Source organism: Aythya marila, assembly GCF_965140915.1.
Source record: "Aythya marila genome assembly, chromosome: 1".
Lineage (NCBI taxonomy): Eukaryota > Metazoa > Chordata > Aves > Anseriformes > Anatidae > Aythya > Aythya marila.
The window spans coordinates 137,232,719-137,257,690 of NC_139042.1; the positions used below are offsets into that span (position 1 = coordinate 137,232,719).

At 37.5% G+C, this 24,972-nt stretch overlaps 1 protein-coding gene across 16 annotated transcripts in view; it reads right to left on the minus strand.

The window, feature by feature from the left end:
- LOC309884532 (potassium voltage-gated channel subfamily KQT member 1-like) overlaps positions 1–24,972 on the minus strand; it is a 527,319-nt gene that overhangs the window by 186,433 nt on the left and 315,914 nt on the right. For 10 of the 16 annotated variants that reach the window (XR_014318640.1, XM_082773603.1, XM_082773607.1 and 7 more), the window contains one exon: positions 20,964–21,025. Coding sequence is in view for 15 of the 16 variants with exons in the window: in XM_082773603.1 (XP_082629729.1) it covers positions 20,964–21,025 (62 nt within the window). In the remaining variant the exon portion in view is untranslated. Of the gene's footprint in view, positions 1–7,907; positions 7,928–18,988; positions 19,610–20,963; positions 21,026–24,972 lie in introns of those variants that run through there. The other 6 variants (XM_082773606.1, XM_082773604.1, XM_082773597.1 and 3 more) reach the window with 5 other exon arrangements.

A 24,972-nucleotide genomic window follows, 5' to 3' on the forward strand; every position in this document is an offset into this window, starting at 1 on the left:
GCAAATACACAGCCATATTTTTACAAGGACTTGCTACTGCCAGAAAATGACATGATGCTAGGACACATGAAAAAATAAAGCATCAAACACTGTTCAGAGCTCAGTTACAGACCAGATAACTAGGATGTGTCCAGTTTGATGGTAGATATATGAAAGCTGGGTGTCTAATTTAAAACCAGGCATTTGGTCTTCTTCCTCAGTTAATGGAGAGAGAGGTTCCTCAAAGGCAGAGCCACCAGGAAACTCTCCTACTCATTCAACCTGCCTTCTGAGACACCTGGCAGTTTTCTGTGAAACCTTTAATGCCACTCACAGAAGCTCAGATCCGTAAGCGATGGACTGGAGCCCTCATTGACCAACAGGCTACTCACCTCTGACCTCAGCCAGGTGAGAGACAGGCTCCAGCCCCCATTTTGGGCCCAGACAAATGTGAACTTCTCTATATTGGCTATTTCTTTTAAGTGAATTTAAATAACTGGAAATTGTACTTGACAATTTTAAAATCTGTAATTTTTTAGACTAAAAACATCCATCAAACACATAAGATATAACACCTACTTATCCCCAAATCTAACTTTTAATCATTTACAGCACTGAAATCTAATTAGCTCTATGCCTTCAAAACAGGTATACACTCATTTTGCAAATATACCTGATTTTCTTATAGCTTTTGCAAATACTGAAGTTATTTTCCAGGGGCTGTCATATTCACTGATAAGTTAAATTTCAAGCTACTTCTTTTGTCAAAGGTCAGTAATATTCAAAACACACAACAGTATCATTTTTCCCAAGCTTTGGAGTCTGCTTTTGGAAAGGCCAACTGTTTTTCCCCTATATGCAACAGACAATTCTTAAAGGTGTTGTCAAACAAATTTGTTACTAGGACCAAAACTGGAATTTGCCACTATGACATATTTACTGAGCAGAATGTAGCTTGCTACCAGCAAAGGGATTTAGGAGTGAAATCTTACAAAATGTGCCTTTATAAAGACCACAAAGGAAAAAGACAAAACTAAAACACTCCACTGATACTAAACACACATAAAGCTTTATGCTGCCTCCTGCATGCCTGGAAGGCCATAAAGAAGATAAAAATCAATAGCTGGAAGGCAACTTTCCTTCCTGCAAGGCTATCCATCCTACATATGCACAGTTAGTAAAGGGACTAAGGTGGTGGTGTGATAAAACCTCTCAGCAGCTTGGAAGACATTGTCAGAAGGCAATTCTGCTGTTTGCAGCGGTTGTTTATGGTCTCTGCCTCCCCCCTCCTTGGAGAATGAAGAATGAAGTGTTGGCTGAACTGTGACATCTGCAGAAACTGTGGGGTCGTTTAAGAATGAGGAAGGAGGATTTAAATTTTCAGTAGAAAATGCTAGTGGGATGGGCAGCAGTGAGGCTTCACAGTTTGGACACTCAGTTACCATGAGATCTGTCCTTAAAGCCAAGGGATGCAGACTAGCCCACATCTCTGCATAGCAAAACCATGCTAAAACTTTACTGTTGAAACTATGCCAGTGTTTATACTTTGGGCACATTTTCCCCAGCTTCTACACTCTTCCAGAGATGGAAAATCAAAAAGTATAGCCATCTGTTTGGTAAGTTTGTAACTAATGTGAGCAGAAGTCCTCCCAAAGTGTGTTACTTCACATATGATATTGCCAGACTTACTGATGCTACTGGAATTGAAGACCATGTTTTTCTTAGCCATCTGTATGCATCTGGTTGAAAATTACTTCCCTTCTTTTACTGTCTTTTAAATCAGATATTTACTCTGACAGACTAGTGAAACTTTCTCTTTGCCTTTCGATGTCATCCTCATTGCTCATTGGGGATCAAGATTAATGTTCTAGGTCTGTTGATGTACAGACACCACAGCCTAAACCAACCAAGAGCCTCAGAATAAATGACTCTGGGAAGGAAATAAATGAAACCACCACTCAAAGACCAAGAGATGTTTTCCAGGAGACAAAATAAATAAATAAATACACAGCTGAAACTATTCTGAGGAAAAAAACGTGTGTGGAGTGGAAGTCCACCTATTAGTACAAGCACCATAACCAAGAAATCGAAGCCATAAGAGCTAACCACTTCTACCAGTCTCTTTAAAGGACAAAATCACGTGTAAGTCAAATTCTACAGGAGACACACACCTATATTGTCATAACCTTGTAAGTGCAGAGAATTTCCTGCTTTGCTTGAGGAGATGCTGTCATTTGTCACACAAAGAACACATGGAAGGACTGTTTCTCTTCCCCCTAGTCTTATGTGGGATTTGTTTGAGGTATGTACAAAATTTTCCAGGCTCTCTGTACCAACATCTTTGGCCAAGCTCCAGCTGCCTCCCTTGCTTTTAAAATGCTTCTCCTCCTGTATCTGTTTGGAGTTTGCTGAGGTTTTGCCCTGTCTGTTCCAAGAGTATCTGGAAACGGCCTGGTTACTGCCTGTCATCTGACAGAGACTGTATGGAGTGGCTTGCAAAAGAGGTATTGACCATCTCTATAGTTCTTTGGCTTGTTACTGTTAAACAGGATTGTTTTCTGAAAATTTCTGGAAGTTTCTGGGCCTTCCTTCCTTCCTTCCTTCCTTCCTTCCTTCCTTCCTTCCTTCCTTCCTTCCTTCCTTCCTTCCTTCCTTCCTTCCTTCCTCTTCTTTCTCTCTCTCTCTCTCTCATACTCAGTTACTGCAATAGAAAAAATCCCTTCAAATGAAATCATCTGTCCTGTTCTTCCTCCTTCACAAAATCACACATCTTATGGCAGGCATGTAAAAGAATATTTTGGCATTTATTCTTACTATTCAGTTTTTGTGTGAAAGGAACTGAGAGTTAACACCTTTGCTGAGCTGTCAAACACACACACAATCAAGAAACCATTGTCTACTGTCCAAAATGCAGTGCTAAATATTTAGCATAGTAAAAGGATACTAGAAAATCCTTTACCGCTTCTGGTCTTTGTCTTCGCTATTTAAAAATCCAACCAAACCCCAACATTTTTAATTAGATAGGAATAAAAACAACAATGATAAATCTAAAACAATGCAAAATCATCAAAAAATGAAAAAATGAAATAGCAATACCAGAGCCAAGAGTTCTTACCCAAAAGGGTAAAGTAGAAAAAGGGATTTAATTATCACTATTGATATTAGAGGCAACCCACTCAAACACCATTTCAGCTGTATGCAGCTATAAAAGAGAAAAAAAAAAAAAAAAAAAGAAGGAAAGAGGGAACAATATGCTAAATGAGATACACTTTAAACAAACACTGTAACCAGCTTCACACAGAGACGTGCACTCTGACAAGAGGACCCATTTAAGCAAGCCAAAATACAGAAAAATTCAAAAGATCTGCTGTATATTTTTTCAGTTTATTTTTCCCTTTTTTCCTCTCTGCACTAACACTTTTTAAGAGGCCAAAGATATTCAAGGGGAAATGTCACCATTCTTACAAGCTTAAATAAACTATTTATTAGAGATAGACTAAGTACTCAGTAGAAATTTATTTACCCTGGCAATAATATTTATAAATGATCTATGAAATATTATGACATTGTACTGGTAGCATAGCAGTTTGCCTGTGAGTTTTTTTTTCCAATCATCAAGTGGACTTAGAGGGGGGAAATATTTCTGTGCAGGGCCAGCTAAAATGTGCAGAGAACATTAGAAGAAGATGAATAGGCCTTAAGTACAATATTTTCTTTGACACTGGCAATAAATAAATCTAGATGCAATAAATAAATAAATCACTCAGCTCAAAAAAAAAAAAAAAAAAAAAAAAAAAAGGCAGCCTTTTTACAGTCTCAATCAATTGAGTCTCTGCTGCTTATAACTGAGAGGTCTGAACACAGCATGGCTGAAACAGGCAGTGAAGCTCCTCAGCCACAGGAACATGAAAGCTGCAAGACAACCAGCTGGAGAACACAGGTACCTATTGAACACAGGAAGATGTGGGCTGCCCTTTGCATTTCTTTTTTCGACCAATGTACCAAGGCAGTAACAACAGAAACCCAGCAATTAGGTATTCCAAACACAACTGCTATTTTAAGAACAGCAAACCTCATTAATGGTTTGGGAGGCGGGAGTAGAGATGGTTTAGAAATAAAATGTGTGCAGACATGTAAAACTCAGATTATTTAAATGCTAATGAATGCTACATTTGAACACTTATCCCAAATGACATAAAAGCCAAAATCTATTTCACTGAAAACTATGAATCTGTTCCAAAGATGGCTCACGCTGGTTATTTGATTATTGTCCTCCACCACCTCCACTCCATGAAAGGTAAACACTTAACAAAAAAAGAGACAATGTGGATTTATTCTAAAACTGGATACTAATTCCTCAGTTCTTGATAGCAGTTTTCATCATTGAGGTGGGGTGGGGGAAGCATTAACATCAAAGTCTTACTTGACTTTCATTAAAGTGTATCAGGTATCTCACAGGTACACATCAACAGAACATGCAGGTATCAGAAGACAGCTAACATCTTCATTCCTACTCAACAAAAAGGTAAAAGTGGAAACCGGAAAAAACATAGATCTTCTTGGGATTTAAACATGGAAATGGCTATTTGTAAGATCTACAGATGTCATGTAAAACATACATTTCCATACACCAACTCACCAAAAATACAAATATACCTATGAAGTCATGCAGTTTATGACTGATTTATCTATAAATTATTAGTTCATTTCCTATACTGCACTATTCTGCATTACTGTATCTCCTCACAAAATATGCATTACTTTGTATAACGGCCCTACCAGCCTAGCAGCTGTGTGAATATTTCTGTGTTCATTCTAAGCTTGCACTGTAGGTATCTCATGCATTTATGCCATGCAGATTGAGATCCTCAATTTTTAGGTTAATAGGAACTTTTGAAGACACTCTCAATAAAATTCTACTTAGAATTCATTATGAGAGCAAGAGGGGTGAATGAGAAAACAAACAAAAGAAAATTATTTCAATGGCATTTGAACGAAGTATAAAAGGCAGATGTGGTATATGTACAGTCCTCAATAACATATATATACAAAAGATTATATTTAAAGAAAGATGGATGAGAAGGTATCTGCAAAATGGACAACAAATTTTATTCTTCCTGTCTTGTAACATGTTTGCTTTTGTTCAACTTCACTCTGATAATGTTGCAGAGCATAAAACTGGACTTTGAACACCACATTTTTCAGTTTCCGTTATGCCTCATTTTTGACCTGGATTTTGTTTTGTTTTGTTTTTGTTGACACCTAGTTCTTTATGCATAAAATTTTAACATTCAAAATCTTGAAAGCCCGGCTGAGATGTGGTTAGGAGCAGGTCCCAACAATGTGCAAATCATGGGGTGTGTCATGATTTTCATCTTGACAAGTACATCAAGCTTTGGCTCCTCTAGGGAGTGGCCCTGGGCGTGAACCTCTACAAACTTGGCCCAGGTTTCCTGTTTATAACTGAATAAGGTGTCTTTCACCTTATTTGCAAAACAAGGACAGAACTATGCTGTGCTGACCTTTAATGTGTGCTTCCCAGTCACACGTCTCACATCACATAGCTTTTGTGCAGTCTTGCTGCAGCTATAGGTCAGCCCCATGTCAGTGTACTGTCAGTATAGAAATTTTATTTTCCCCCTCAGGAACAATGGCCAGTAAATATACACGCATTTCAACATTTCTAGAGTAAAGTATGAGAACACAATGGCTAGGGCACTAAAAAAGATATTCAGAATCGTGGGATTGCCTAAAAAAATGTGATTGGCATTCTTTTTACTCAACTCATTTTCTTTCAGCACTTGTGCTAAACCCCCGTGAGCATTTGGGATTTTCTCTATGTAAGGTCTAGATGTTGCCACACAACCACAAATCAAACTATGAGTAGGGCTTGGAGGAAAGTCACAGTTTAGAAGTGCAATGAACTATTCTGCACTAAGCCTGAAGCCTGCAGGGTGGAAGGCTTTGTTTGCAGCAAAGCTGTCATCTCCCTGCACCCAGCACTCACAGCCGCTGGCAATGGGAAGAGCACTGCCCTGGAAAACAACAGGCTTTTGCCTAAATATATTTCAAAAGATCAATAACGAGTCTTCAGCTCTCTCAACTTTATCTGCAAGAGAGGAAATTGTGTCCCTTAGTTTCCTTCATTTCTTTTTCCCCTTCCCTCCTACCCCTATTAATCTTAACTTGCTGAAATAGCATCTTTCTTCAAGTCTTTGTGCTGGAGCTGTGTGCAGCTAGGAGGTGCCTGTATGCTGTTACAATGAAGAAATTAAAAGAGTCATAAATGTGTGCTGATATATTAAAAGGTGCAATGCTAGATATATTTTGTTCATTGCTGAATCCAACTTGGTCCACTTTGCCTGCTTATTCTAGTTAAATGCACATGTCAACATATAAAAAGTTATTTCAGACTGCAGCATTTCATTACCCTAGCCAAGCCAAATGAACACAGGAATAGCAACACTGCACACGCCAAGTAAAATGAACTTTTTTTCCTCCTACTGTGACAGTTTTGGAAGCAGCCAATTATAAATTAAAAAAAAATCATGAATGAGCAGTGTAATTTTTGAGCTATAACTTAACGTGGAGTATTCTTTAAATATGAAAATGATATAATCATGAAATTTTAAGTTTTTCATGGTTCTGCATTCTTCTGCAAGGACTCATTCTAAGTAAACCTATATGCTATATAAAAAGACCACAATAATCTTTTCCCACTAGTAAAATTGCTACTATGATTAGTGTTACATATATAGGAGTTTTTACATACATAAACAGAATGTGGTCATTTGTGGTATCCATAGATTACATTGAGGGCATATTAAAGGAGTAATGCATGCAACAAATTTGTTGGCATGTTTTAGACTGTCTAGATTTTTCTATCCTGTGCTATTTTGTACATTTCCTGCTCTGACATAAATGACCTCATTAACAAGAAATTCTAAGCTTAATTCTGTTTTGTGACCTCCATCTGTGTCTAGCCTTGGAGGAGAAAGATAGAGGAGAAAAAAAAAATCAAACAAAATTCTGTTCACACAAGGGAGTTCTCTGCTGAATGATATAACCGTTACTCCAGTCAGTCTGAGCTATGGTCAGCCTGCCCAAACATCTAGCAAAATTAAGTAAATGAAGCAGAGAGATTCTGGGGACAGAAAATTACTTTCCAAATACAAGCAGTTTAATTTTACTTTCCAAGCCAATTAAGGAAATCACAGTGTAGCAGTTCCTGTCACCCCCAAGCATATATGCTTTACTATAGGAGCAAAAGTCTATTTTCATAATCCCAGCTCAGGGCAAAACTTCATTGTGATTCCAGGATCTGACCTGCAGTGATCCCAACAGTGGTGATTACTCTGTAGCTAGGACTGGAAATAAATGTTTTAAACATCTGAAATGCTTTTTGTTATTGTTTTTGTTGTTTGTTTGTTTGTTTTTCCTGAGGATAATGAGTTCACAATGTGCTACAGAGGGAGAGCTGACAATATCTAGTAAAAGCTCCGGTCAAAAATGATAACAATACTCAGTATTCATAGAAATCTGAAAGTACTTTATTGACTCTAAAAAAACAGAGGCTGGAAAAAATAAGATGCAAAAGATACCCAGAAAAAAAAAAAAAAAAAAAAAAAGTAGATGCAAAAATGCAAAAGGTAAACCAAATCTGTACAAATGAATAACTAGTTTACATGTGACTACAGCAAAAAATGTTGAATAAGACAGTCATGCAAGACTATAGGACCAGGCTCAAATGAAATACGTTCTGAAGCATAATTTGGAGGTCAGGCATTGAAACTCTTTAAGAAAAATCTAATTTGCTTGCAGTTTCTAAATCCAGTAAGTGTGCCTCCACGTTTCCCCTCCATCCTCCTCCTCTGTCAAACCACCAACCTCAAGCTTCTTGGACAGATCTCATCTTCCAGCCTTCCTCTATACCGCACACCTGTAGTCACTATGGGGCACAAACAGGTCAGAACTAAGGGGGTCCCAGAAATGCAAATCCTCAGGGTATTACTATGGTATTGGCTATCTAGGCATGCAATTCTGAAGATGGCTATCCCATTCCTAAAGTAATCATAAATTATGTTTTATGGTGACTCTTTAGATATAGTTCTTCTGCCCCACAAAAATGGTTTCTAAGTGACTTGCCCAGATTAATTTAAAGCATGTGTGCTGGTGCTGGTGAGAGACTGCCAATTCTTCAGTTCCTGGGTACTCACGAAGGACCATCCTCCTTCAGATTTTACAGATTTTTTGAAACCTGCACAGAGACAATGGCTATTCCTTCTATCTGTCAAATACCTAGGCAAACTGAGCACTGCACAAAGATGTGAATGTTTTTTGCATGGCACCCAGTCTTGCTGTAGATGGATAGGTCTAGTCTTTCACAGGTTACCGGTGCAGCCTTTGACAAGCAAGATGACTTGCTCATTGTGGCTTTAGTAACCCTCCAGATATGTAAGTTCTGCAGAGTAGGAAATTCAAAGGTTTGTGTGTTTTGAGTTTCTGAGAGAGAACATGGGCTTCTGCTGCCTCCTAGGGTACTGTCCTCATGGCAGTGCCTGCTGCTTGGAAGATACCTGCACTTAATGCTAAACATTCTAACTGAAAGCAGCTGGCAGTGCACTTATGGTTGCAAACAGGCCAGAGTGTTCTATTTTTGAACATTTACTTTGCCTTTCAGATGTCTTTTCTGTGTCCCTTGGGCAGTCTGTAGTAATACTTACCAGTGTCTGATAACTAGACTCTTTAAAAAACTGATATTTTACATAAAGACTATATATGTGATATTCATCCTATTTATCTTTCGATTTTTGAGGCTTCAGGGTTCTTGCTTTTTATGTGTATCTCCACAGTGAGAGCTAAAAACTAGCAATTTTAAGAGTGTGCACATAATTACACATCTCCAGATACTGCAGCTTTCAGAAACAAACGTAGTAGTAGGAGACTTAGGATACTACCACTGAGCTGGTAGACTACACTTTCTAATCTTGAAGAGACAGCAAAGCTATATGAGCTATATCTCAGATTCAAATGGAAATCTGAGCAGACATTTAACCAGACCTGGCAGCAGACAACCGGGCCCTGCACTAGCCTGCATTTTGAATGACAGTATTTTGGCCACTTTCCATACATGTTAAACTCGCTTTACATGCCATTGCTGTATCCTTCACTTCCTGAAAAACTGAAAAAAAATGGCCCATTTTATCAGTTATAGACTTCTGTTTCTGTCAGCATTTTTTCAGAAGAGAAAATATCACAGAATTTCAGTACTTCTACTCATCAGGTTTTTAAAATCACAAGGCCCAAGCAACTGCCATGTTCCATACACACAATTCAGCTGTTGGCTGCAGGTCTCTGAAACACAGATCTGCCAGTCCAGTACTTCACAACATCCATTCTGCATGAACGAATACTGACAGCACATTTTGCAAGATTATTTCTTTGTATAAGTGCTACATGTTACTACTAGAGAAGTATGTTATACCCAGAGTAGAAGCAATGGGGTGCTGCAGTGACTAAACCACCTTCTGAGGTCCCCTCCAACCTGAATCGTCCTGTGATCCCGAGTAATCTTATGGCACCACAACATTTCAGAATTGAGAATGCCAACTGTTGAGAATTGCAGATGCAGCTGTGGGTAGGTTACTTCATGGGGAGAGAGAGGTATTTTACGTTCAAATAGAGACTGAAGCAGACATGTTCGGGAATGTTAAGTCCACAGAAGGGCATTGGACTCTTAAGAAGTCATTATCTGAGTCTGAGGAAGACCTGTAAATGATGTGTGATATGAATCTAGATAGTGTATTTATATAACTCCTTGTACCATAGTATTTGAGTACCTTATACTGAGTGAAGTAACAAAGTATTGGTTTATAGACGGGAAGACTATGCCTTTTTTTTTGCATTTGTGCTGAGATTCTCTGGCAGAAGACCCCGGCTTTCTGAAGCTGGAGCTCAGCACATGAGCCACCAGACCCTGTTTCCTTCCTTTCCATCTATTCACTGACTGAATTAAATTCAGTCTGTTCAATATCATATTGATTCCACTCAGAGACATTAACCTGAAGAAAAACACTTGCTGATAATCAAAAGGCCATTGTTCTTCAATTACAAGACCATAAATAAATCACTAGAAAAAACACCTAGCAATTTAATATTATTAAATTGTATTTTGGTATTGCACAATAATGCATGCGAGGATCAAGCTTGTGATAAACTAAGAAAGTACCTATGTGATCAGAGAGATCTGAGGTACTCCACTCAAACTAACCTCTCAGACTTGTAACCCAGTTCTCTCCTCCTGGTCATGAAAGGCTGCAGCATGTACCAGACACATTGGCTAACATGTGTTTTACTAAAACCTGCCAGAACACAGCACTGAAATCAAAACCAAGCTTCTAAACAGGAAGAATATGAATGCCATTTACCAACATTATTTACTAGTAGGAAAAGGGATTTTTTTACAGAAATAAGTATGTATTACTGATTTGCTCACTACTTTGCTGCTATATAAAATGTAAAACTATGTGTTGCAAGTAACAAAGTGGCAGTAAGTATAGGGAGAAAGAGCTTCTCAGTTTCTTGACTTTCTCTCTCTTCTTCCCTTACCTCATAAATCTTAACTGAAGGCCTTTTTAAGAATTTACTATTAAGACGGGTGAATATTTTCATCCATAGACACAGCCAGCTTGTCAGGGCAGGTCACCCCAGTACTCCAGTACATATTATTGCTTTGGTTTGTTTTGGACTCTTACAAAACTGTCATGCTGTAAAGTGCCTCATACAGCAGTATTGTTTGTACTGTGTATTATATATAATCCATTCAAACACCCAAAGACTGCTTCTAGCAATTCAGGCTCAATCTGTTCTTCTAGTCCACCCCTTCGTATCTGATACTGGTGATCAACAGTGAGAGAATGGCTCCAGGGCTAACCAGATGTTTTCTCTGACTCAGCATTGCAGTTCCTGCATGAAACATGAATCTGACTGCTAGTCTGGTAATCACTTGAATCACATTTTTTTCCCAGTGTATTTTCCTTAATTAAGAGGAATTATTAGAATAAATATTGTATATGACATTCAAATCGTATTAAAAAATTACTTTTAAATTACTAAGCTGAAAACTGTGGTAAGTGAAATAATCACAGCAATGCTGAAGTAAGGAGGACTAGAGGAAAATTAGTATTTTTTCTATAGAAAAAATTACTTTGTTTTCATGAAGAATTGTACTCTTTCAATCTGAAAGAATAAAATAATAACAATATTTAACAAATGAATTAGAAAACAAACAACAACAACAACAAAAAACAGTTCAACTGCAATGATCCTATGGGGGGGGGGGGGGGGGGGGGAAATCAAAAAAAACAACAGAGTATTTCAACCCAATTCTGATTTTCAAATGTTCCCTTGAAGTGGAAAACTGGAAATCCTTGCTTTCAGTCTATGATTTAAAGTACATTTCCACGGAATGTGACACTTTTTCAAAAAATGTTCCACTGGAAACAAATTGTCATTTTCAGGTGGAGAAGTGTTCCAAATGTTCCAGTATAAAACTCTCAACTTGTCCGTAGGGCAGCATTTGCAGCATACAGCCATAAACAGCTAAGGACAGCTACATACCTATATTTGAAAATAGCCTTCAAAATTAAGTAATTTAACACTGGCAACAATTGGTGCCCATTAAAATTGTTTAAATAAAATTTATTTTAATCAGAAAATAGCAATTAAAAAAATCTTCATAAGAAAAGATTGGTTTGATAAATTTATTTATTTTGTTAGTTGAAGATGATAGAAAAATGTCAAAATACTTAGTTTTCATATTTTGCTTTCAATGAAGGCATTTTGTTTTGGGATCTAGGATGACCTACCACTTAGAACTTTAAGCTGATTTGGAATAACCTTTACGCATATAGAAAGGTGGAAATAAAAATTCTTATAATTGATGTGATGTCTGACATTCTTTGGAATTCCAACTCAAAGCTCACTGTGGGAGGACTTGAGTTTTTATAATAAATAAATAAGATCTCCAGAATATTCTTAAGGTAAAAATAAAATTTCTCACCTGCCATGAGCAAATAAATTGTTTTGTTGCCTCGCAAGCAGAACTAACAGAGCTTTGTTTCCTATACCTTTGTGGCCAGACTCTCCAGCACCTGAGAAGAGCCAAACACACTGCAATCATTTCTGCTGGGATCTGGGGGATTAGCAAAAAAACTGTCCTTTACTCAAGAACCTGTTTTCTCAGAAATTACAAGAAGATAACAGCTTGAAGTTTATGACCCTTTCTCAATTTTGATTAAAAACTGATGATTATATTTTGAAGGTTTCAGTTCCCTTTATACAATCAAGACAGCATTTCATATTGCTCCTTCATCAAACTGGGGGAAGAATGGTTTGCTTCGATTCTAGCAATGTACTCCCTGTAAGGCACAAGTCAGAACAGGGTTGTAGATCAGGCTATTCAGTCTGAATACAGCCTTGAAACTCTGCTCCCCTTTGCTATCTGCATAATGCAAGAGGCAACTTTTAATAACTGAAGGCTCCATCATCTGATATTAATTCCTGCAAGTATGATTATTTTTTTTTTTCCCTAGAATATCAAGCCAATTTGAATTAATAATTTCATGTCAACTAAGACAAGTGTGGGCTGCACCTGGGTGGACTCTTGAACCTCAGCTGCATTAATCACAGCTTCAGCGGAAGGCATCCTCAACTGAACTAGCAGAAGTGGCTATAAGCAGTTTTGGCAGTCAGGTTCCCTGCAGGTTAAACAGCCCAGGCACATCAATGTGGATTAGACTTCCAGCATGGTAATAGCCAGTGAAAGATTCCATTCCCCTAAGGCTTCATTATTTACCAGCAGCCCTAAATCACTTTTCTGTTTCTATCTCAGTATTCACAGTTAATCTGCATGTTTTCATGAAGGAGACTTAGTATAGAGTACATCTTCCATGAGCAACTCTCTTTGTTTGTTATTAAATGTAAGGTACCTGCAAACTGACTTCAGGCTGCTATGCAGCATGTGAACATGAGCCCCTGACTCTCCCTGCCCCAGCATGCTCCAGGATGTCATGGGCAGAGTTTGCTGGGTGGTTTTGGTTCCACTAGAGCAGATCCAGCCAAGAGAGCAGAAAAGCAATGAGAATGTACCAATTGCCTAATCACAACAATTCTTGGGACTGCTATAAATGAGATTGAACTATTCAAGCTGGATCCTAATCAACAGTCAGTGCAATCACTGGGGAGCAGACACTGCCATCTGCATGCTCGTTTATTGGGCTTCAGAATTATTTAACATTTGATTTATGGTGGTGAATTGCATCCTGGCAAATGTTCACTATGTGAAACTCTTTGCTCCCTCACCCGTTAAAAATCAGGGCCTGATCCATGTGAAAGCCTCCTGCTGAGTTCACTATTTTTTGGATCAGGCCTCTGGGTCTCAAGACTGGCAGATAATGTTCCATTTCTGTCCAATTTTCTTGCTCAAATTTAGAAGAGGCTCAAGTGTTTTCCATCAACGTTTTTATGTTTACTTTTGGGAGAATCTTTACAGTGGGTCAGGTTACTGTGATATAGAAAGGATGACCCACACTCATATATAAATTTTCCAAAAAAAACTCAGCCTGAGGCAGACATCTGCCTTGGAAAATTCCAGCCCAGATGGCTCAAGTTTGGCAAAGATGTAAGCAACTAAAAAAAAGCGTTTTATAATGGAAAGTGGTGTACAACCTTAATAATAGGAGGGTGCTACCAAGTACCATTTATAATAAGTAAAGTAGGCTTCGTAATAAGAACCATAAGGGAAGAACACAGGCAGGATTCGTTCAGATATGCTTCAGGATACATGATCTATCTCTGTTCTTTCCTTTTGCCTGGAAGGTATTTCAGAGTCAGATATTATTTTTTTCTGATCCTTTAGATATTACCATTACAACCAGGCAGTTCAAAACTGGCCCTTCCTTCTCCTTCTTTGTTAAACATGGTTTATCTCAAATGTAAAACCAAGCAAAATGGTCAAAAGAAGTCCAGGCTGCCATAGTTCCTCTCTGCATTAAGAAGTCATCTAGCAAAGTAGAAAAGCTGTGCAGCTAAGATCTAAGCTGTTAAATCAGCATTACTTGATCTTCAGACTAAAAAAGTGTCTTGATGCTTCAGTACTAGAACACAAGCACAACTTCAGATCTATGGTTCCTTAAATCCCCAGCGTACAAGAAAGATCTTCTTAGACATAACAGATGAAAAATATAATTTCACTCAGAATAATTCTGAACTATTTGAGTCCCATTTCTGCTTTCACCTCATCTCTGTCATTTCACTACTGTTGAGCAGGATGTGAGAACATGAGAGGGAATCCTGTTTAATGCCACTTAAGAAATTTGCTGTAATTTACACCTGAGCAAATCCTAAGTATCTTCACTGGCACAATTTGCCTTGAAGCTTCAGCTGCAATTAGATTACTTTTAGGGTGTTTTTATTTTATTTTATTTTATTTTATTTTATTTTATTTTATTTTATTTTATTTTATTTTATTTTATTTTATTTTATTTTATTTTATATTTTTGTTAGGCAATAACTTCAAAATAAAAAAACCCAATGACTTCATGGGCAAGGTGCAGAATTGATGGATTTGTACTTGACTGCACTGAATAAATGAGATTGTACTTTGTGTTTACTAGCACCCTATCCCAACTACATATTCACAACATCTCTCATTGTGAACCTCCTGTCCATCTCCTTGGACAGAACGTGCTCCAAGAATATGTACAATACTCTTTCATGAGAGATCTACAAGTAACTTCAATCACATTAGACATGTTAAATTTTGACACTCCCCCTCTCCCTCTATTTGTGCTGAGGAGATATACCACAAAAATCAACACTGTCCATGCATATTTGCAAATAATAAAGGGTCAGGATGAGAAACACTTTTCCTGTTTACAACAAGGAATAACAATGCATCTCAGATGCCTACTTTTAAGAATTATCAGCCTGTTTTAGTAGCTAAGAAAACCCACATAATACCCATTTGCAAAAAGCCTTCTGTAAAGCTTTATATTACAAAATGACTCAATGTTTAAGCAACTGGGGGCAAATAACCCACAAACACCTTAGTGCCAAAATATGTTTTTCTTAGCAAAGGCATTTATTGGGTTTAATTCAGACATATTCTTGAAACTTCAAAAATGTATCCTGCACATTTTGTGACTCGAGTAACAATTTTCATTCTCCTGACCTCCCCTTTTTTAATGCAGTTCAGTTATGCCGATCAACCCACCCACAAATTACAGGTTTATAATGGAAATTCTGACACAGCTTTCACTAGAGTGGTACTTGCAGGCACGGTCATAATAAATAATTTACTACTTCATGACTCTTGATGTAATCACAGCAGGAGTCAGATTCACTAGCATCCATCTCTCTGTTATCCTGGAGGAAGAAGATGATAGGGAAATACCACTCTTCTCTGACACCATCATTTTTAGCTCCCAACTTTAAAATGAGTTTTTAAATTTATAAAGAGTTTACCACCACAATCCAACCTCTACGTTTGTTTACATTGGACAACACTTTTGTTCTGGCTCACATTATCCAGATGGATAAAGCTCACAAGGGTTCTGTTTTACTGCCCTGTTTTCTCTTAGTGTTTCTGCATTTTATTAAATGCTACCAAATGGTTGCTTTTGGCTCCCAACATTATCACATGTTGTCTATAAGTGTGGAAATAGTTATGGTAATATGGACATAAATCATAACTGTAAATACCACATAAATAAGACTGTCATATAATTATAAAAATACCTAATAGATTTCTTTTTCAAAGACAACACAGCTGTCCCTTCTAACCTTTCATTTGTAGATTCTTTTCTCTCCTGTTTTTATTTATAGGTTGCCGTGCAGTTGGACGCAACACACCAAGATTTTTTATTCTAATTTTGAAAAAAAAAGAAAAAGGAAGAATACTCATTTCATCATAAAGAAGCATTAGTTTACAATTTTAAAAAGAAACTAATGCCAACTCTAGAACATCATCTTGGAACCAATCTCCCTCTTAATATTTTTCAAAAGAATCTGTCAATAGCTACATACCACAATTTAAAATTAAATCCTGCCATCAAACTAAGGAAAAGGTCGGCCAAATGGCACATATCACGTGTTGGGAAAGAAGCTCCATTCTTTCTCTAAAAATCTCAACATTTATATGAAAAGAACCACAATAGGTCATTAATGTTGACCACAACAAAGTAAGTTTTTTATGTCCTATTCAGGGAAAAACAGGTTGAAAACTGTTATGGGTAAACTTACACTGTGCAACATGCCTTGTTAATGGGAACAGCCTTGCACAGCATTGATGTTGCCAAAAAGTTTCACATATTGTCTGGAAACCGCCACCATACATTTCATCCCTTTCCAGTCAGCTCTGCAGCACTTAAAAGTGAAGTGATACAAGTGTATTTCAACTCTATGTGGACTTGCATGGTGCTTCATCCTATACATTAGTGTTCTTACCTCTTCCTCGTTACCTTAAATTACATATGGAGACATGACAGCCACAAAAGAGAGGGTGCAGACAACACTGCTTATGCAAAATGAATGTAAGATTGTTATCATAGAGCCTTTGAGATATTTTTGCCTCAAAACTTTTTTCTATCACTAAGTAACCACTTCAGACACCTGTGCCTATGCTTTCTGTACAGCAAATCCAGCATTTTAGTTCAAATAGCAACGAAAAATCAAAGGGAACAAAGTTTATCTTAACCATCATAAATGCACAATTCTTTCTCCCTCCTTTTCAAAATTTTTATATATAAAAAACCCCAAACATTAATATGGCTTTATCTAAAAAAACACACATCTATGAATGGTTGAATTACTTTCTAACTCCCTTTCAGAGAAACAACAAAAACAAATGAACTGGAAAATGCTGGTGGTAAAGATCAGTCTGGGCTAGAAGTGTAGTAATAGCTTATTGATACAGATTGTATCATAGAAATCTGTATTGCCTTTTTATCAGTCTACACCAACTGGCCTTTGTCCAAAAATGTGTCATGTTATCAGATATGTCATTTGGCTGGGAGGCCGCCATGACTGTACTGGGTGACTGAATGTTAAAATAATTTCTCCAGAGGGATTAGGCTGATCCCAAAGGTTTTCTAGTTCCAAGGGGGAGATCATTTTTCACCACCAGCTGGAGCCTGATGTCAAACATGCCCTTGCTTCATTTATTTTCCTATGAGGTTGAAACCCAGCTTGTCTTTCCTGACTCCAATATTATTCCACATTTGGGCACATAGCAGCTACTATGTAGTAAACTATTAAAGCAAGAGATCCCATGAGACTTGGGAAAATAGTTTAGGGGAAACAGTTTGACAGCAGGATGCAGTTGCTTCTATTGTCCTATTAAAATAGAGATATCTGGGATGCTTAACTTTGTTTTCACTACGTAAACATATATATTTTAGCCTAATGTGCAAAAAAGTTACTAATACTAAAAACAAAACAAAAAAGCATGAAAACAAAACAAACCCCACAACAAATGTTTGCCCTTTTTTTTCACTTTGTCTACTTTCTTGGCAGAAACATAAAAATAAAGTCATGTGCACCTACCAGAAGGCTAATTTGTACTGGAAGAACAAAGGCACTGAGTTCCATCAGACTTCTGGTGTTTTATTTTACATTTGTAGCTTGATTTGAGAATGAAAAGGAAGTTGCAATGATTGAATATGCTTCATAGCATCATGTTATGAAAATATCTTGACATATTTTTATTCCCTTCTGTTTGTTTTCTCCAGAACAATGAGTAAAGAGGTAGAAATCACCAGTTCCCATACAACATGTGGTCAGTTAAAGCACTATGGTTTAACTGCTCAGACAAAAGACCTGCTAGGCTTTGCTAGGCTTTGCCCACATGAATGGTTTGAGCTTGCAAAAACTATATTTAGATTATGCTTAAATCATGTTAAGTTGGCTACACCATTGTGTGTTTGTGTGTTTTGGTGTTGTTTTTTTTTTTTTTTTTTTTTTTTTTTTTAATATATATATATATTTTTTAACTTGCAGGACTGTTCCAAGAACGTTGTTGTAAATTTCCACTACAGACTGGTTAACACATGCCAGACAGTTAATATGATAAAGCTAAACCATGTTGCTCCATCATCTCTGAGCATTTACAATCAAGGCAGTATTGATGAATATTTTAGTATTTAGAATCATCAAGAGTTTGGTCTACAGGTTTAAGATGTAAGAGCAGAGCATAAGCAGATACCTGCAACAGAGATCATTCATTGCAGTATCTGCTGTGTACACAGACATGTCTCGTAACATTCCTCTTCTTACACTGATACATCAGCAGTACTAAAATTAAGGCCTTAAAATCAAAAGTTATCAAATCCACAGCATACTGTGTTAAAACCAGGCCACTGCCAGACACTAATAACTTTCTGACCTTTTTACTTCATAAATATGGAGCAGTCGGGAGACCACAAAAAACTGCCATTAAGTATTTACAGTGCTAGCAACATTTCTCACACAACGTAATTTTTTTATTTTATTTTTTTTTTTTACATTTGCTAGATTTTCAAACCCATATTGTTGGTGTCTCTATACAAGCATATTCAAGAAATCTGAATAAACTAGTGGTGTGAATTCACAAAACATATAGAGGTTAAAGAGCCATATATCTCCTTTAAAGTAATTGAGCTAATTTGAATGAAAGCCGTTTTCACTTTGAATGAGACTGTCCACACAAGGAACCAATCCACTTTAAAAGTTACCTTAGATAAACCGTCTTTTCCTGCGAAGCTCATTCCCTGACACTAAGAGAGCTAAAAGTCAAAGGAAACCCATCCTTTGACATCACAGCCTCACATTTTCTGATTTCGTTCTAACAATGATCATTAGATGTTACGCGATAGAGGGAGAAACTGCTTTTATTTCTCTCTTTTTTTTTTTTTTTTGGGGGGGGGGGGTGAAAGGGAGGGGTGAGGGGGCAAGAAGCCTAACTCTTACATTCTTATGTAATGAAAGGCTTCCTTCCCCTTTCCTTCTCTCCTTACTCCCCAGAAAGACATGAAAATAAAACTTGCATGATAAGTTTTGAATAAGAAGACAAAAATAGGAAATGCTTATGCTAAATTCAAATGGATTTTTGTTTGTGTAGTGGGTTTACATGGCAAGGTTTTGGTAGCAGGGGACCATAGGGGTGGTTTCTGTGAGAAGGATCTAGAAGCTGCCCCATGTTTGGTAAGGGCTCCACTGCTGACCAGAGCCGAGCCATTAAGTGATGTTGTTTTGCACCTCTGTGAGAGCATATTTAAGACAGGGAAAAAAACGCTGCGTGACACAGCAGCTGGGAGAGTGAGAGGAGTGAGGAACAGCCTCGCAAGCGCCAAGGTCACTGAAGAAGGAGGAGGAGAGGTGCTCCAGGCGCTGAAGCAGAAGTCCCCTGCGGCCTGTGGTGAGGACCATGGTGAAGTAGGATGTCCCCCTGCAGCCCATGGAGTACCACGGTGGAGCAGGGTTCCATGCTGCAGCCCATGAAGGAGACCACGGTGGAGCAGGTGGCCCTGCACCGATGGAGGCTGCCGCCTGTGGAAGACCCCTGCCGGAGCAGATTCCTGGCTGGACCTGTAGTCTGTGGAGAGGAAACCTCGCAGGAGCAGGTGACCTGGCAGGAGCTGCTGCCCATGGGGGACCCAGGTTGGAGCAGTTTGCTCCTGAGGGATGGAGCCCGTGGTACGGACCCATATCTGGAGCAGTTCTGGAAGAGCTGCTGCCTGTGGGAAGCCCATGCCGGATCAGTTCATCAAGGACTGCATCCCATGGGAGGGACCTCACAGCACAGGGGACGAGAGTGACCGAGAAGGAGCGGTGGAGAAGAAGCGCTGTAGACTGACCATAACCCCCATTCCCCCGTTCCCCTGTGCCGCTTGGGGGGAGGAGGTGGAAGAGGGTGGATGGGGGGGAAGATGCTTTTGGTTTCTTTCCTTTGTTTCTCACTTCTCTAGCTTGTTAGTAATAAGCAATAAATCTTACTATCTCCCTATGCCGAGTCTGTTTTGCCCATTACAATAATTACTGCATGATCTTCCTGTCCTTATTTCAACCTTGGAGCCCTTTTCATGGTATTTTTTCCCCGTTCCTCTTTGAGGGGGGGGGGGGGAGTGGGGGAGTGGCTGTGGTGGAGCTCGGCTGCCCACTCTAGCGGAACCACGACAGTTTGAAAAGTTACATCACATCACACACCAAAGTGACTATGTCACTACTGTCCATAGGAAGCACACTATGAAGTCACCATTTTTTAAGGGATAGGCATGCCTTTAAGAGAGCTGACAGTATTAGAAAAATAGATTTCTCCTCTTAAGTGAACTTGTGCTTTTGTTATCACTTGAGTGAGAAAAACTCTTGAAGATGTTTGCAATAGGCCTAAAACAATAGAGCTTCACTGGGCCTTGGCATTTAGGCGTACTTCTGTATAATTCTGATTAATAACACAGATGAACACCTTCTTGGAGAGAATAACTGAATTCAGTGGAGGGAGGGGTAGAACTGTTGCAAAGATAACTGCACGGGGGAAAAATGCAGTAAACATTAGAGAACTTCAAGACTGCTGAGATATCAACCATTGCCATTTACAAAGGCTCTTGATAGTAGCCTTTCTGTTTAACTCACTAATTGTAGTACAACAAACACCTAATCAGTTCATGGTACTATCTACCTACAAGATACGTGATTTGGCTTCAACATGTAAGTGGTCCCTTTTAAAATCAAGAACAAAATCTGCATGGCAGGTAAACAGTTAATGCTGAACACCATGCACATGATACTTCATCAACTCCCTTACAAAAATTAGGATATTATTCTTTGTTATGGTGCCCTGTAATTCTAAAGTAAATCATGCCAAGATACTATCTTGCATGTCTGTAGATCAGATATCATTACTCAGGAAAAAAAAAAAAAAAAAAAAAAAAAGGCTTTCATGCACTTACCTTATCCTCTAGCCGAATCAGTCTGGCTCCTACAGTATAGTATCCTTTGTCTACCCCTTTTTCTAAATAAAAAAAGAATAGAAATGGGACAATCATTAGATTCAGGGTAAACTCAAACTATGAATCACATCTAGTGGTATTTCAGCTGGCAAAATGTTACACTAGTATGAATGACACCAACGTAAAGGTGATCTGGTTCCTTCTTTAATTATCTCAAATAGAAGCATAAAATTAGGTGGAATAGACATGATCCCTAGGCATACACCCCATTTTGACATGTGCAATGTTTCTTTACACACAGAAATATATATAATTTTCAGTTGAGGTTGTAGATGTAGGAGGGAGCACTGTCTTGGGTCTCAGTGGCTGGAATGCCAGACTTATCCCATCAGTGCAGAGGGATGATGCTGGGAAAATAATTGCATTTCCATCCTTATCTCCTCCTAGGCTTTGTGAGACCTTCTTATTGAAGGCCAGTTATGCAAATTGCTTCACTTACACACTGCAAATATTGGGATGGGGAGCCAAGAATTAAAGCTGTATAAAGTGGGTTCTATTCTTTGTGTTTACATGGCCAATTGCAAAGGAATGACATACTTTGGGAGTGTTAGTCCACGGGGAAAAAAAAGCACAGAAATGTATATATGCTGAGCTAGGAGAAAATATTCACAAGAAAAACAAAACATAACAACAAAACAAAACAAACACACCACAAATTCTAAAGTAACTTAGAAATCTGTCAATGGAGGTTGGATATAATTTTTGTCTAAACTGTTATTCCAGTATTGGGCTGCAGTAATTTCTCTTTGCTTGTTCCATAAATCATTCCAATTTTATCAGTGGTTGAGCCTTGGGTTTTAGAGCTATTTCAGCCCATTTTGCATGGGGCACGAGCACAATCTAAAATGAGCACACATACAGCCTGGCAGACAGGCTGTATGTGTGCTCATTTTGCAGGAAACTCACATTTTTACATTCCTCTGTGGGTGGTACTTGCCTTACCATTTGCAGCATATATGTTTGCTAATGTGATACTTTTAGTCATACATTTGCACCAAAGTTCATCTGAAGGTACACATATACCATAGAGGAAAACTTGCAAAAAGCAATGCTGGCAAGAGTACTCTTCTTGCTTTCCTTCTCTACAGATCACCTAGAATATTAAAAAGGCTATTGTCCCTTGACAGCTCTGCACAGGCATTAGAAGGGAGAAGTGCTTCATAAGAAAATGTAGAGGCATAAATACCATAAATACCATACAGAGAGAAAATTCAAAGACTGTTCAAGGACACTGTGTAGGGACAAAAAAAAAAAAAAAAAGACACAGCTTGGCTCATACATGTGTAGCGTTCATCACCGATTAGTCCACAAACACAGAATCCTCTAAAAAGATAAAAAGGTTGAGGCTCAGGTTTACCTATGTATTCATTTCTGTCTAAAACAAAAAAAATGAACAGTTTATTCTACTCTCTAATTAACAAATCTGTAGACACATCCTTTAAAGGCTATACTTCTGTGTTTAAGGATTTCTAAATTGGGATGTAATTTGAACAGCAGTGAGTAGGCAGTGCTTTTGTTGTTTAGGTCTAATAAACACACATATATATACAAACAAACAAATCATAATACAGCAAGAAAAATAAAACAAGAAAACCCACTTTTCTTTTTTAATAATAATTTCCTCACCAGCTCTAATAACATCCTTCATATAATCACCAAGACATGCCAAAACAACCAAACCAAGTTAATAATGTTTTTTATCTTAGTTATTCTTGAATGCAGTGTAGAACAGAAAACAAGAAAATAGGAAGCAGATAAGCAGTAAGTAGCTATTTTGTGGCATGTGGCTCTCGTCAGTTGAGGTGAAAAGCATGATATACACACATGTAGCTGCGTCCTCTCCATCTCTTTATTGGCATCCGTGCTAAGTAAGTCACAAAAGGCCGCACTCTTTCCCATTTCTTATTAGCCTCCATTTAAATCAGCATTCAGCTCTAATTTACAAACTTTTTTTCTCTAATAAAGACCATCTTTATCTAAAAGTAAATGAGTTGTGTATACAATGTACAAAGAATTGTGGTAAGAAGGGTAGGCAGAAGTTCAGATAACATTGCTCAAATACATTTGATTTCTATTTCATGTTTATGCTTTCTCTCTCAAGTCTTTTCAAGATATATGACTTTAGACTTTCTATATTAGATTATTTGCTTTTACATAATTGAAAAGATAGCATGGCTAATTGTAAATCTGAAGTATCTTAGTTTTTACGTTCTTTGCCTTGTAATCCAAAAAACTTTAATTATTAAGTTTTATCTGGTTTTGTGTGTCTTCAATAAAACAAGCAGATCATCTACACATTTTAGTAACAGCTCATATACGTGTGAAAGGCTCAAACAGAAAGGGAACATGTAAGGTCATCATGAAAGGAGTCATGATTATTTATAACACGATGAAAATATATGTGAACAAATTTTAGCTCAGAATCATAAAGAAAAATAAATCCTGAAACAAGCATGTTTCACATGGTTGGTATAATATAAAACCATCATTTAGTATATTTAGACTTCCATCAGATAAAACAGTATTGTATAAGCAATAAGTATTATACTTCAAGAGACTGAACAGTTCTTAGGTCACCTATACATTATCTCACCTTTGCTAGTATATAAATTTTTTCCCTGAAAGCCTTTGCCTTCCTCAACATCACACTCTATGGCTTTCAAAACAATATCCACCTGTATTTAATTCCTAATTTTTTCACAAAGATGCTACATCCATTTTTCTAGTGATAATATGAGATGCCTCTTGTAAAAAGAAAAAAAAAAAATAAAAAATTAAAGCTTTTTAAATATTGTCCACACTAGCTGAGAAAACAAGAAAGGCCAACCCCAACTCTTTCTTCAATTGGAAGCACATGATATAAATGACATATTGCTGGTTATTCAATTTTTGTTTCTTTTACAAAAAAAAAAACCAGCAATTCCAGCAAAAGAGAAAATCAAATAAGAGACAGCAGCATAATCTTTTTTTTTCCCCACTCAATTACTGTGTTCTATCTCATCAGAATATATCAAACTTTTAAGACAACAGATTTTTTCTTTGGTCTGAAAAAATACTGGGAACATTAGGACAGTGTGAATTACAGCCAGATGGTCTGAAAATGATAAAAGCTGGAAATGATCTACTCTACTTTTACAGAGTAGAGTCTTCTATGAGTTTTACTTCTATAGTGCCTACCACTAGATGTAAGCTAACTCAACATTTGTAAAATGTATCTATCTGAAAGCCTTTTTTTTTTTTTTTTTTTTCCCAAACAGAAAATGAAGAATTCAAGCCTTGTTACAACTAGGATATTCCAAATTCTTAAATATATCTCAAAACCTCAGGAAATGATATGAAGTTTAGTATTGGGACTACTGAAAGTGGGAAATAAAGCAAGAAATGGCATTGCCAAAGGTTTACAAGAAATCTTTTTTCTCCAGGGATTTCCACCTGCTTATGTAGATCCAAGAGGTTCAGATGAACTGCTTTTCTGAATCCGAACACTGCATCTTTTGTTTTACTTTGGCGTTATTCTTCACTTTTGCCCCTGAAAAGCTATAGCTAGTCTAAAAAAAAAGTCACTCAAAAGCAATTAACTCCATTGTGTAGTGAAGATCAAGTATTACGCTTCTCTTATTAGTATCATTACAGAAGCTTCTGCTTTGTTAATTCAAGAAATGTTAGTAATGCATGCTTTGCTTCTATACCAATACTTTTTTTAAGGTGTTTGTTTACTATTACAGGAATCTTAATTTCATTTTACAGAATTGTTTGTGTTATCAGGAAATGTGAGATGGGCTTTCAGCGAAGCTAAGATACATTCTTCTGGGAAAATTCCTGAAAAATAGGATTCAACTCTTTGGAAAATTTATTCATTATCTTCTTAATGTTTTAAAATTCACATTGGAAGTTTCAAATAAAGCTGTTAGAACCAGCACCATAACAAGCAAAATAGGAGGATTTCTCA